General features: G+C 43.3%; 2 protein-coding genes across 3 annotated transcripts in view; both read left to right on the plus strand.

Moving 5' to 3' along the window:
* The window catches only part of LOC311012983 (WD repeat-containing protein 37), a 265,141-nt gene that overhangs the window by 108,565 nt on the left and 142,929 nt on the right, over positions 1-13,647 (plus strand). The window lies entirely within an intron of this gene.
* The window catches only part of LOC311012966 (solute carrier organic anion transporter family member 5A1-like), a 33,677-nt gene that overhangs the window by 16,506 nt on the left and 3,524 nt on the right, over positions 1-13,647 (plus strand). For both annotated transcript variants that reach the window (XM_084008806.1, XM_084008807.1), the window contains 6 exons: positions 749-969; positions 1,164-1,328; positions 6,373-6,571; positions 12,474-12,633; positions 12,859-13,103; positions 13,196-13,260. In XM_084008806.1, coding sequence (XP_083864932.1) covers positions 749-969; positions 1,164-1,328; positions 6,373-6,571; positions 12,474-12,633; positions 12,859-13,103; positions 13,196-13,260 — 1,055 coding nt within the window. The remainder of the gene's footprint in view (positions 1-748; positions 970-1,163; positions 1,329-6,372; positions 6,572-12,473; positions 12,634-12,858; positions 13,104-13,195; positions 13,261-13,647) is intronic.

Below are 13,647 nucleotides of genomic sequence, written 5' to 3' on the forward strand. Positions count from 1 at the left end.
GTGCAGTCAGTCAGTCACCTGGTGAAGGCAGGTTACTGAGCCACTGACAGATGATCAGAGACATTTAGGAAGACGGAGTCTGCATTTCCATGACTCTGCTTCCAGCGGGGACTCCCACCAACACAACCATCAAATAACATTTATATAACCACAGTAACACTGAAACTGTTCCGATTCAGAAAACAGCTGCTCAGGATGTGTGTAGTCCTGGGCAATTTTCCTGGCTGTCTTTACTGCCCTCTGATCATGGAGCTGCTGGAGGGTTGAGCACTGCACACCGCAGAGCTGGAACCCAAGGGTGATCACCCTCTGCAGCTTGGCCTTGTTGGCTTCATAAAGACCACCATACACAGGAAAAGGGGAGGAGGCTCTCTATGTGGCACATGTAGGAGGTGCGGAGTGGGGCTACATCTCTAGGTGGCTCAGCCTTCGTAGCAGATAGATGCGCTGCTGTGTGTGAGATGTGGTAAGTCATCAATTAAAAGCTGTCGGTGGTGTCATCCTCTAACTGACAGCATAACCAGTGACTCACTAGCTAACAGCTATGGGCTTCCTACATGAAGTATAGGTGACGATAGCAGGAAGGGCATGGATGAGTTGGAGGGATTTTGCACAACTTTTTATTTATTTATTTATTTTATGTGCATAAAAATGAGATAAAATGTTAAGTCCAGTCTCATCCATGACTTGACCAGCCTGAATTCATCTCTTGATGGCCTTTTCATTTAATTCCCCCTCGTCCGACTAGGTGGAGCGGGTTCCTGCTGTGTGCTGTGGCCATGCTGCTGGTCATCTTCCCCATGTTCACCTTCCCTAAGAAGCTGCCACCCCGACACAAGAAGAAGAAGAGGAGGAAAAAGATGAGCATGGACGATCTGTCCAGCGACGATGACGTCCTCAAGGAGAAGAGCAACAACAACAAGAGCCAGGCGGTCACCTCGTCCATGGGTTTTGGAAAGGACATCAAAGGTACTGGAAAATACTGTGATGCATCAGCGAGGGCTGCTGATGTCACCAATTTAATCAATGTTGTATTTTGTGTACATATATTATCTTGAATGATTCCGTCAGCATTCCGTCAGGACACTGCCAGTTATCTTCTTTACAAACAAATAATAAAGCTTTTCTCTCTGTCCACCCTGCTTCCTCTCCTTCTCTTTCAGACCTGCCCAAAGCAGCAGTGAGGATCCTCAGCAACGTCACCTTCTTGTTCGTCAGCCTCTCCTACACGGCAGAAAGCGCCATAGTCACCGCTTTCATCACCTTCATCCCCAAGTTCATTGAGTCTCAGTTTGGCATCCCGGCCTCCAGTGCCAGCATCTACACAGGTGAGCTGGATTACACACCACATTGTGCTTAAGCTACCTCATCACTCCATCACATTTTTTTGAATCACATTTTGGGTGGAATTTAAGCATGTTAAAGACCAACCTGTTCCCTGCCTTCTTCTCTAAATTCCCTGCTAACATCTCTACAGCGGCCCAGACAGCATGTAGACAGACCAGAATATTCATGCTGCATCCAGGGCTTTAAATTTCTGCCTGTTCAGCGCTGCTCTGCTGGTTTTTATCTTAGATCAGGGCAGGAGAGGCTGTCGGCCCAGAGCTGCAAGCCAACACACATTAATAATAAAGACACTGCTGGTCTTCAAATGAAGGGGGCACCTGGGACACAGAGCTGGAACACTGAGTGCATTGCTCAGACACACACACACACACACACGCTTAAACAGGCGTATAGGTTAAATCATAACATGCTCTCACACAGCATGTTAAAAAGCTAACATGCTAAAGTATAAAAAGGATTTATAATGCTAATTGTGAACTTCGCAACATGTTGAGGTTGGTATGCTCATATTCTAAAATGCTAAGTGTTAGGTCCAAGAGTTAATCAATAATCAATATTTTTAATTTCCGTTTTTGTAAGGCATAATTACGCTTCTTGACTTTTGCAGTACTTGTGCATCAATCCACGAAGGCAAGTTCCTTGTATGTGAACCTACTTGGCAGTAAGGCCGATTCTGACAACCTGGCTAGCATGTTAACATGCTGTTGCTGGTGTATTACACTGGGTTTCCCCCCCAGACTTTATATATGAGGTGGACATCGTCACAAGTAAGCATCCCCTGCTTTATGGTCTATTTAATTCTAAATGGACATAATGTACTAAATGAACATCATGTTGGATTGAAGAAGTCTTGAAACTAGAGATTGAGACCACAAACTCATGTTTACAATGTTTACTGAGATAATAAATCAAGTGAGAATTAGGCTAATTTTATCATAGACTTTGATACAATCAGAAGAGTTGCCCCCTGATGGCCAGCAGAGAGAATGCAAATTTAAGCCACTTAAGCTTTGGCTTCACTTTCAGAAACGGAGGATGTTGCCTTGGTTTTCCTTTTATATAATTAAATAATATAATAGAAATATATTAATTTTAATGTTAACATCTGATGTACACAAAACCCAGCGTTGTCCATGTAGAGCTGAGGGTCGGATAATGCTTGAAAACAAGCACTTCATACATGGAGTTGTCTTCATATTGTTACTCTTGGTTGAAAACACAAAAAGTGCCACAAATACCAAAAGAGAGCTTGAATTGAGGATCCAACCTACTTACATTGTCACCTCCATATGCTTTGCCAATCACTGCATGAAGCGGACACTAATTTCAGATTGCTGGTTTGGGAAAGTTGCAGCCTCCCACCTAATCCAAAATGTCAAAGGTGTGGGGGAAAGGTGAATGAACAAGAGAATACTGGCAGCTTAAGCCCGGCAAGCTGAAATGTACTTTAGAGGTTAGAACCTTATGATTTGGGTTGCTGCTTACATCACACATGATTTTATAAACGGAGCTGAATACAATGTGGCAAGTCAGCTTTTTTCCCCCCAGTGTGCAACAGTGTTTCCCACAGGATTTGGTGGGAAGATCTCGTACCCTCATGGGAGGGTAAAGTGTGTACAATTAAATGTAAACGTCAATCTGCTGCACTTTGAGAGCAACATTAAAGGTGCTATTGACAACATTGATAACATCCAGCCACTAGATGTCGCACTCGCACTCCCCCCTTCCATTGTATTCACGTCACAACACAGCTGTTGCTCGAAGCGCATGCGCCCTCAATGGGTTGCCAGTTTGTTGCACAACCTGTGTTGTCATGGTCGAGTGGAGTGACACTCACACAGACTCAGTCATGTCAAGTGAAGAATCTTTCATCGTATGAATTCATTTTGCAACATGTAGCTACACATTTGGGTTACTTTGTTACTTTGGACTGGTACCGAAATGCCACCCACTTACCGTCAAACTCAGCCTTTTTTCCGTTTTTTCCACACTAACTGGCAACCCCAAAGACTCTTGACCCCTGACTATGCAGAAATACCACGTGATACCAACGTTGTTATTCTATTGGCTCACAAGCCTTGCTAGAAGCCGCAGCCAAAGAAAACATTAATTTTGGACCCGTCAACATTTTAAAATTATTCATTCACAATCAAAAAACATTTTTCACTAGAATTGATACTTTGATTCTGCACCTTTCGAAAAGCTCTGTGGATGTATTTTTTTAAATTATTCGTTTTAATAAAAATTATAGTAATATGACCTTTAAGAAAAACCAAATTGCTGTTGTAAACAAGTTTGTCCCCTGGTTCTAGTGGTGGTGGAACTAAGTACATTGAGGCTACTGAAGTACTGTACCAATGTACTTCTTCTTATCTTGAGTATTTCCATTTTATTGGAGCCCAACCAATTTATCGTTCGACTGATTTAATCAGCCAATATTAGCCTATAGCAGATATATTGGTATCAGTATAAACCAGCCAGTATGCGCAAATATATAACATACATTTGTGTAGAATATAATATAGAAAGTGCTGCTGCTTCATTACATTTTCTGGCCAGCAGATTTTTCTTTTGCAGCAAAAGCAAAGAGGCACTTTCCTTTTACTCCTGCACTCCATTAAAATGTACTGCTACATTCATCCAGTTCTAAATACACTGCTCAAAAACATTTAGGGAATACTTCATCACACAACAGAATTATTCAATTTGAAATCTTTACAGATGTACATTTTTGAGAACAAAATGATGTAACAACGTTCAGTGGAAACCAAAATCATCAACCCATTGAGGGCTGGATTCAAAATCACACCGAAAATCAAAATAAAACATTGAAATCACATATTGATCCAACTTCTGTGAAATTTCGTCACAGTAACTCAGGCTGCTCCTGATGAGTTGGCGGATGGATCCTGGGGGATCTCCTCCCAGAATAGGATCAGGGCATCAGTGACCTCCTGGACAGTTTGTGGCGGTACATGGCGGCGGCCTGTTATAGCATTCAATGCTTGTAAAAAAAAAATAATAATAAAAAAACTTCCTCTTAGATATGATGTTGATGTTTTCTAGTATTACAGCTTCATAGAACCTCCTTTATGACAGCATCCTTTAGGTCATATTAAAGAAAAGTCACAGCTACAGTCCAGCTGGTCTCTGTGTCATGGAAGTGAAAGGACCTACCAAAGAGGAGGATAGCATTGTGTTGATTAAATCCTCAGTCTTTCAGCCTGTCTTAAAAATAGACAGCCACTCAGATCTCTGTTGTGGTTGTCAGATCTCTGATAAGTCAAAAAACTGAGGGGAATGTTCGACTCATTACTGATGGCCTTTTTTAGTCATGATGGCTATTTTGGTATGCTTTAGCTGTTGATAGCAAAAGTGTCATGGAAATGTAAAATTTGATGCCTAAAATGTCATTCAAGTCAACGGATGTCTGGACTTAAAACATAAATGATTATACCTTATTATTATTTGCTTCATGTAGTATCCAGGAGTTAAATAACAAAAATAAGGCACACACCTTTTGGAGATTTTCATTGCAAAGTTCAGCTCCTCATTATTCACACTTGATGGTACCATGAGTCATCTGAACTTTCCACACAGAAAATACTGTTATTGTTCGCTAAAGTTTTCAGAAGCTGAACAAACGCATTTCATTCAGCTAAATCTTAACTCATGTGGTTTTTGGCAACCTTTGTCGTCGTGTTTGCATTGGAGAGACACGACTTGTTGTCAGAAATGTTTTATTGTTGAGTTGCATAACTGTCTCAGCTGTAGGTGGAGTGGGCCGTGAAGCCTGTGATTAAAACTGCCACTCATATTCATGTTATGCCAGCCTATGGTGGGCAAAATCAAAAATATTGCTTGGGAATCTGCTCAAGGACTTGTGAAGGTCACAGGTGTATGCCTGGGATTTGGTGGGTTGAGCAAGGCACCAGCGCTCACCGGCCAGGGTTTGTGGTTCCTTTCCCTCAGCAGAATATATAAATGTATGATTCAGTGTTGCCCTGGTTTGTTTAATATTTTCTTCTCGACTATGTGCCAATGGCAGGAGGCCATGCTCAGCCTCCCAATTATTTATGAATAATATTCAGTTCATTAGTGAAGATATTAGGTCTAATGACTCTCATCAGATTATCTCCCTTTTGATTGGACATTACCCAGTCAGACTTTTCCTGCAAAGACAGTTACTTTCCATTTGAACAAGGTATTCCCAGATGTAATGTGGTCTCTGAACACGAAAACCAGTCGTCCTGGCATGTTTGTCTCACAGGACCTTTGCTTTGTTGTCCATTTACAAGTGCATTGCCCCACCTCACTACCTTTCTATCACCATTTAACACACAGTTGAACGCTTACTTTGGAAAACTATGGATTCCAATGTCATGGCTGCTCTGAGGGAAATAGGTGTATTCATAATGCCTGTTATTGATACTTGCAGTAAACACTGATACATAGGACAGAACATAACTCTATCCAACACCTACCTCTACCTGGGTTCGAGGCTCCCTTCGGGGGCCACCCACACTGAGAACATGGTAATGTAATGCAGCTTGGACGGGGCTGCCGTTGTGATTGCTGCATTTCTTTAGGATTTGTCTCATCAATGTGAAGAACACTGAAGTCGTTTTATCCATGATGTTTTTTTTCGATCCACCCGGGGTGTAAATCTTTTTTTTTTTTTTTTTTTTTTTTTAAGTCTTTGCACTTAAGGTGGAAAAGTTGGAAAAAATGAGGCAAAGTACAATGGAAACAGATTTGGTGAATAAATGCTGACTTCACAGTCTCCTTATCATATATGAAAAAACATAAATGTCATACAAACATCCATCGAAAATACTGTTGGAAAACAATATTATTCTAAGAGAAAATGTTTTACTAATACTCTTGATCCGGACAGTGAAAATAAAATAACATTCTCATTTCTTTGCTCTGTCTCTTCCTATGAACTATTAGTTCACTAATGAATGAGAGAGTTCTGTGATTTATGTATTTATTATTTTTAATAAGTTCCTTTCTCCCCCCCAGGTGTGATTATTGTGCCCAGCGCTGGCGTGGGCATCGTCCTGGGCGGATACATCATTAAGAAGCTGAAGCTGGGAGCTCGGGAGTCGGCCAAGCTGGCTATGATCTGCAGCGGCGTGTCCCTACTCTGCTTCTCCACGCTGTTCATCGTGGGCTGCGACAGCATCAACCTGGGAGGAATCAACATCCCCTACACCACTGGGTGAGGAGGGGGAACTGGGAGGGGGAAGTCGGGGGGGAGGCGGCGGGTTGACATGTGTCACCGCCGACGAGGAAGAACCACGTCAGCGTATTTTCGAGGCTGTCCGTTTTGTTTCCAATCTGAATTGAAAATGGAGCATTCGGTCTCCATGGTGATGTGATTGTGGAGGACAAAACGCAGTCAAAGGAGAGAAGGAAGGCAGAGAGCAGACAAAAGCAAGAGACTGCAGAGGAAGAGTCCTCCCACAGAGGAAACGCAGCATTATGAAAGAGGCTGAAAGAGAGAGGCCAAGCAGAGAAAGAGTCTTGGTGACATCGTCATGTTATCTCAACACGCCAGTCGTCTGCTCCCCCCTTTCTCCTTCGTCTGTCTTATTCTCTGTCTCTGTCCAAGCCAGTTATGTTGTTGTTGCCTGATGGACCCAGTTAAAACAGGATGTGAGTCAGGCTGGGTTCTGATGTGTAATCTCATAGTCTGGTTTATGTATTCTTAGATCAGCTAGAAAACCTTTCCTACATTAGGGTATTTTTAATTCAGTCAAACATATTGCAGTGGTTATATTGTCAGGTGTTTGGGGTTTGATTTTAAACAAACAATGTTTAAAATCTGCCACTAACGTCTGCATTATTCTTATTGTTAATTTCTTATTTAAGTCAGTACTGCAGTTTCTATTAAAGCCCTGAACAAAGTAAAACCTACGGTCTGCATTAGGGGTGTAACGGTACACAAAAATCTCGGTTCGGTACGTACCTCGGTTTTGAGGTCACGGTTCGGTTCATTTTCGGTACAGTAAGAAAACAAAATGCAAAATATAAATGTGCTAGTTGTACATTACTTTTGTGCTTTTAACAGTAGGAACATGCACTGGAGCTAGAATGCTGCTCAAAAATATAAATACAAGTATTTAAAATATTTATTTAAAAAATAAAAATAAACAAAAATAACAGACTGTTTCTTTAAAAAAAATCTTTTCTCCATCTGATGTGCAAAATTGAACAGGGCAGGGAGAGGCTGTTTAAACGCGGTGGGGAGCTGTTTGCACTAACGTTACGCTCGTCTTTCTCCTCGTTGTAGCGATGTTCACGTGGGGGTGGTGCCATTTCAAATGCGTCAACAGGTTTGACGTGTTGCCAGAAACATACCCGACCTCACATGAACAATGTCGGCAAACCGCTTTGCCGAAGTGTTCCCAAACGGGAGACCTTAGCTGCGTTTCAATAACAGGTTGAGTCGCCCTCGCTCACTTGCCCTAAGCACTTGCCCTCGGGGGAATCCCCGCCGCCATCTTAAGGGCTGTTCCATTTCCCTGAACAGCTGAAGTGAACTCCGTGAGATCGACCCTTGAAGGCTGAGTGATCGAGTGAACAACGATGGCCACTTCAGAGCTGTATATCACCCACAATGCATTGCAGTGGTGCACGAAAAATATGTCCATGCGGTGGCGATAATGAACCTCAAACACCAGTGTCTGCTGTCTATTCACCACCAAGGAAGAAGAAGAAAGAAGAAAATGAATTAAATTTAATTCATTTTCTTAAATTGTGCAGTTAGACTGTCTGTTGCAGAGTTATGGCAGAGCCCACCGTTTACAAGTGTAAGTATATAAGCCGATGTATTGCCATCAAGTGTAGAATACGTCTTCGTCTCAATGAAATGAGTCTCCGCATATTCTGTGTAATTTGGAATAGGCAGTATAGCGCTACTCCAACAACGTGTGGTTGATCCATGATTGTCTGGGCTGTTAGTGAACGAGGGCAGGTGTGTTCCATTTACCTCTTTCACTCCTCCGCCCACTTTCCCTCCGCCCTCCAAGTGGCCTCCGTGTGACGTCATAGCAAGGGCTGAGGGCAAGTGAGCGAGGGCGACTCAAACTGTTTTTGAAACGCAGACCTTAATGTCGCGGGAGGGTCCTCCAACTCTGGCTTGTTGCCAACGCTAGCGGCATTAGCCATGACGTCCGCTACTACTGCTGTTTGTGTCGCGGTGTGCGCAACTGCGCATGTGCGGCTGCAGCACGCTCCACAAATGCGGTCCTCTACTTAATATGTCCGTATGGAAACTCGTTCGGTACGCCTCCGTTCCGAACCGAGCACCCCGTACCGAAACGTTCAATACAAATACATGTACCGTTACACCCCTAGTCTGCATATTAAAGAGGACCTGTTCTGCTCCTTTTCTGGAGCGTACTTGTATGTCAGGTTACTACTCGTATATGTTTACATGCTTTATTTTCCCATCAGGCTGCAGCTCTTCTCAGCCTCTCTCTGAAACGCTCGGTTTCACCCCCTGCCCCTCCCTTCCAAGAAGCCTAGTCTGCTCTGATGACATAAATAAATACTCTTAATTATAAAATAGTGATGTTGGCACCGACTGATCACGGCAGCCCCAACGCCTGGTCTTTAGAGAATGTATGAGCCAGTTTGAATCCCAGTATCAGGAGGAGACGTTTCCTTCTTTTACTTTATTCTCTACATATACGATAAATCAACGCACAACAGGCAACAAATGATTGAATTGCTAAATGTGATCTTTCAAATTATTTAATATTTGTAACCCAAAACTGCTGGGCAAACGAAAGGCAAAACATATTGGGGACTAAACAATAAGCAAAGAACTGCAGTCAAGAACATAGATTAAAAGAAAATACTAGAAAAAAGTTACTTTAAATGAATATATATATATATATATATATATATATATATATATATATATATATATATATATATATATATACATATATACAGTTATGTTCATAATAATAGCAGTGTGTTTAAAAAGGTAAACCTCAAAATTCTTCAAATAAATTGTATTTTAATGAACACAGATGCATTGGGGACACTGCACATTCTATTTCAAAGCAAGAAAATTGGAAAAAGTAATTGAATTTGGTATGCGATAAATAGGACCAACACCATAGTACGAGAAACATCCCCATATCATGATGCTTGCACCACCATGCTTCACCGTCTTCACTGTGTACTGTGGCTTGAATTCAGTGTTTGCAGGACGTCTGACAAACTGTCTGCGGCCCTTAAGGCCCCCACACACCGCCCAGACGTCCAACTGCCTTATCCGACCACTCTCCGCCCACTCTGTTGCCTCTCGTCTGACCCGTTCGGCAGAAAAGTTGCGTTGTACACACCGCTTCGACGTGCTTCCGACACCACAGCAGCGTGTACGTTCTGCGCTTGCGCGAGATGCAATAAGCCTCCTTAACAGCGGGTGGCGCTAGTCTCGTGCCAGTACTCTAAAACAGGAAAACAGGAAATGACGGAACGGAGTGCAGATAAAAACAATGCACAATCAGCTGCTCTTCCGTCTCTTCGCTCCACGTAGCCATTGCTTCGATAAATGTGCAGAAATAACCAAAAGTGCGATGCAACGACGAAGTAAAATCTGTACTCTGCGCCATCTCTGTTTATGTGGTTTGTTGTTTACCATCGTCACTTCCGCCCCGCCCACACACCGCCATTGGATACTCTGATTCGCTAGCACACCGCCAATCAGAGTATCCAATGGCTCAGACGTCCAACAGCCCACCTCCTCAGACTTCGCATGCTCAGTCTGATCAGACAACGTCCGCGCGGCTCCGAAAGCTTCCGACGCAGCTGTACACACCAAACATATGTGTTCCCGACCTCGTCCGAGCCTCTCCAAACGCTTCAGACGTCCAACGGTTGGGCCGGTGTGTTCCTGCCTTTAGACCCAAAAAGAACAATCTTACTCTCATCAGTCCACAAAATATTACGCCATTTCTTTTTAGGCCAGTCAATGTGTTGTTTGGTAAATTGTAACCGCTTTAGCACATGTATTTTTTTTAACAATGGGACTTTGCGGGGGCTTCTTGCTGGTAGCTTGGCTTCACATAGACGTCGTCTGATTGTTACAGTACTCACAGGCAATCTTAGATCTTCTTTGATCCTCCTGGAGCTGATCATTGGCTGAGCCTTTGCCATTTTGGTTATTCTCCGATCCATTTGAATAGTCGTTTTTCTTTTTCTTCCTCGCCTTTTTGGTTTTGGCTGCCATTTTAAAGCGTTTGATATCATTTTAGCTGAACAGCCTATCATTTTCTGAACTTCTTTATAGGTTTTCCCCTCTTTTATTAATTTCTTAATCAAAGAACGCTCTTCTTCTGAACAGTGTCTTCAACGACTCATTTACGAAGGACAAATGCACAGCCAGCATATGCAGCGTCAGTTGCCTCGATCCTTAAATAAGGGCCACCTGTTAAACACCGATTTTTTTTCACATAATCAATGACCTCACTAATTGAACTCGGCACTGCTATTTTTTTTAACACGCCCTTTCAGTAAATGATTCAATTTCACAGAATCGGCAGCATGCACGTCATGCCTGTTGGGTCTGTTGGTTTTCTATACCTTACTGAACCTTCTAGAAACTTACTTGCAGTGTAGAAGTTGAAATTCTAATTAAAACAGTGATTTATCTTGCTAGTGATGTGGGACTGCTATTATTTTGAACACAACTGTATATACACACACTGTAGCCATATATACACAGTATGATAGACATAATTTAATGACGTCCCTTGACTCCTATCAGGTGTCATGGTGATGCCAGGAGTGAACAGGGTCGTTGAAAGCCTTCACTTAAATGAGAGACAGCCGTTTGCTGACTGCAGTTTGGCCTTTCTCGGAGCCGATCACTTCCCGTGTGACAGCGTGGCTGCTAGCTCGTATCTCCCCGGTGGTGACCGGCGTGGGGAGAGGAAGCGAGCGTTCAGATGGGTGCAGGGTAACAGACAGGGAGCCAGCAAACGGAGGCGTCGTCTTTTGGACGGAGCGTCCCTGAGAGCGATTACATGGCAACGATGGAAAATGTCCAAGGACAGCTTGGAAGATATCTGGCCTTCTGTTCTTCTCTCTTGTGTTTCCCGGTTCTTTTTTTAATTCCCTCTTTCAGCCTGTCTGTCCTTCTTGCTCTGCTCTCTTCATCTTTAGTTACGTTTCTGAAATGCTCTTTTTAATTGATCTGTTTTTTTCGGTACTCTTTGTCTCGTTATCTTTTGTTCTTTTTTCCATCTCTCATCCCTCAGCCGTCACTCATTTCATAATTTACTGTCCATTTTTCATTTTCCTCCCCTCATTAAGTTTTTTATCACCAGTTCTTCTTTGACCGTTTCCTTTTAGTGACCTGTAAGCACTTTTACTTCGTTACACTTGTTGATTCTGTTTCTTCTTGCTAACCAATTGAACCTAATTTAAATTAATTTTAAGCAAGCAAAGTTAGCCTTTTTTTTAAATTCATACTTTTGATTTTATCGTCCCCAAGGGGAAATTAATCTCCACAGCACTAAACATGTCAGACAGCCATACATGCAGTAGCACACATGTATGGATTGCCATGACATTTTTGGTAACACTTTCTATGAAGGTCATGTATATAATGCATCATAGGCACATTTATAATGCATTTATAAGGCTTTATAAAAGTTATAAATGTCATGCATGACACTTTATAACAAGGGTTGCCCAGAAAAACAAACTGAATAGTGGGATTTGTTTCTGAATATTATTATCTTTAAACTCACGTTCATAATGGATCATTATCATATGGTTCATGTTTTGAGTCAGTACCCATGAGCCTCAGCTGCTCACAGAGAAGCTCCACCCAGAACCGGAATCGGAGAGCAAAGTGAATTTAATCTGCCGATTGTTCCGTCTTTAAGAGTCCGCTTGGTCTTCACCTCACAGTTGGAAGGGCTGTGATTGGCTGTTTCTTGATGAAATGCACCTTGGTAGTTGTAGTAGACCTGTTTGTATGTCAACAGGCTTCAGAGAGCTACATATTCTTCTATCAAAGTCCAAACTGTGAGTCCACTGACATGGGATTTTTAATTAGAATCCCTAAAGAGCTGCTGTGTATTTTCTCTTCCCAGACCAACTCTCACCATGACCCAGAGGAACCTGACCGGAGGTTGTAATGTGAACTGCGGCTGTAAAATCCATGAGTACGCTCCCGTCTGCGGCTCCGACGGCATCACGTACTTCAACCCCTGCCTGGCCGGCTGCAGCAGCGTCGCCAACGACAGCACCGGGGTAAGAGCCCGGGAGAGTGGAGGAACGAGCCGATGCAATCTACTCTCATCGAGCTGCACGTCTAATGTTTCGGGCTGGCCTGTGATAAATCTGAGAAAACATGTTTGATGTTCTAAGATCTCAATAGAATTGGAGTTTGTCAGAAAAATGGGATTTCCTGTGAGCCTGGCACTCATCTTGATATGCTCTAAAAGTGCCTAAAACATGTCCGTGTGTCCCCTCCAGACCCGTAACTACTCGGACTGCGCCTGCGTCCAGAGCCGACAGGTCATCACGCCGTCGTCCAGCGGGCAGGGCAGCAACCAGCTGCAGCTCGTCATCGTCAAAACCTACCTGAACGAGAACGGCTACGCCGTGTCGGGGAAGTGCGACCGCACCTGCAGCACCCTCATCCCCTTCCTCGTCTTCCTCTTCATCGTCACGCTCATCACCGCCTGTGCCCAGCCCTCCGCCATCATCGTCACGCTCAGGTCGGTTTCTTTTACACACACGTCTGGTTTCGTCTGGTTGGCGTTGTGACCTTCCTCAGCCTTTCAGCGCTCCGTGTGTTTTTGTGCTGCAGGTCTGTTGCGGAGCAGGAGAGGCCATTCGCTCTGGGAATGCAGTTTGTTCTCCTCAGGACTCTCGGTGAGTGGAAACCCAGAAACATGCCTCCTCATTTCACCTTCTTATGAGGACAGTCTTTTGAAAAATGCACTGGTTGTAAATGTAAATGCACTGTGCGCTCTGCTACTGCTGACTCATTAACTGATCAGCGGTCAGGAAATGAGATGTTGATCACTGTTCTCCTGAATGAGGAGTAAGGAGATAGATTGGATGTGATACATGGGACTTTCAGGAGGCTGCTGTCGGGATGAATCCCACGACATGGGGGCGTGGCGTTGGAGCCAGGATGTGACCGTTTAGGTTATCATCATTCAAACACACAGGATTCAGATTTACGGTTTAGATTTTCTTAGTTTGGCCAAATCCTGTGGTAGGGCTGTTCAATTTTGCCCAAAAATAAAATCCCAA

The sequence above is a fragment of the Eutrigla gurnardus genome, assembly GCF_963514095.1.
Source record: "Eutrigla gurnardus genome assembly, chromosome: 4".
NCBI lineage: Eukaryota > Metazoa > Chordata > Actinopteri > Perciformes > Triglidae > Eutrigla > Eutrigla gurnardus.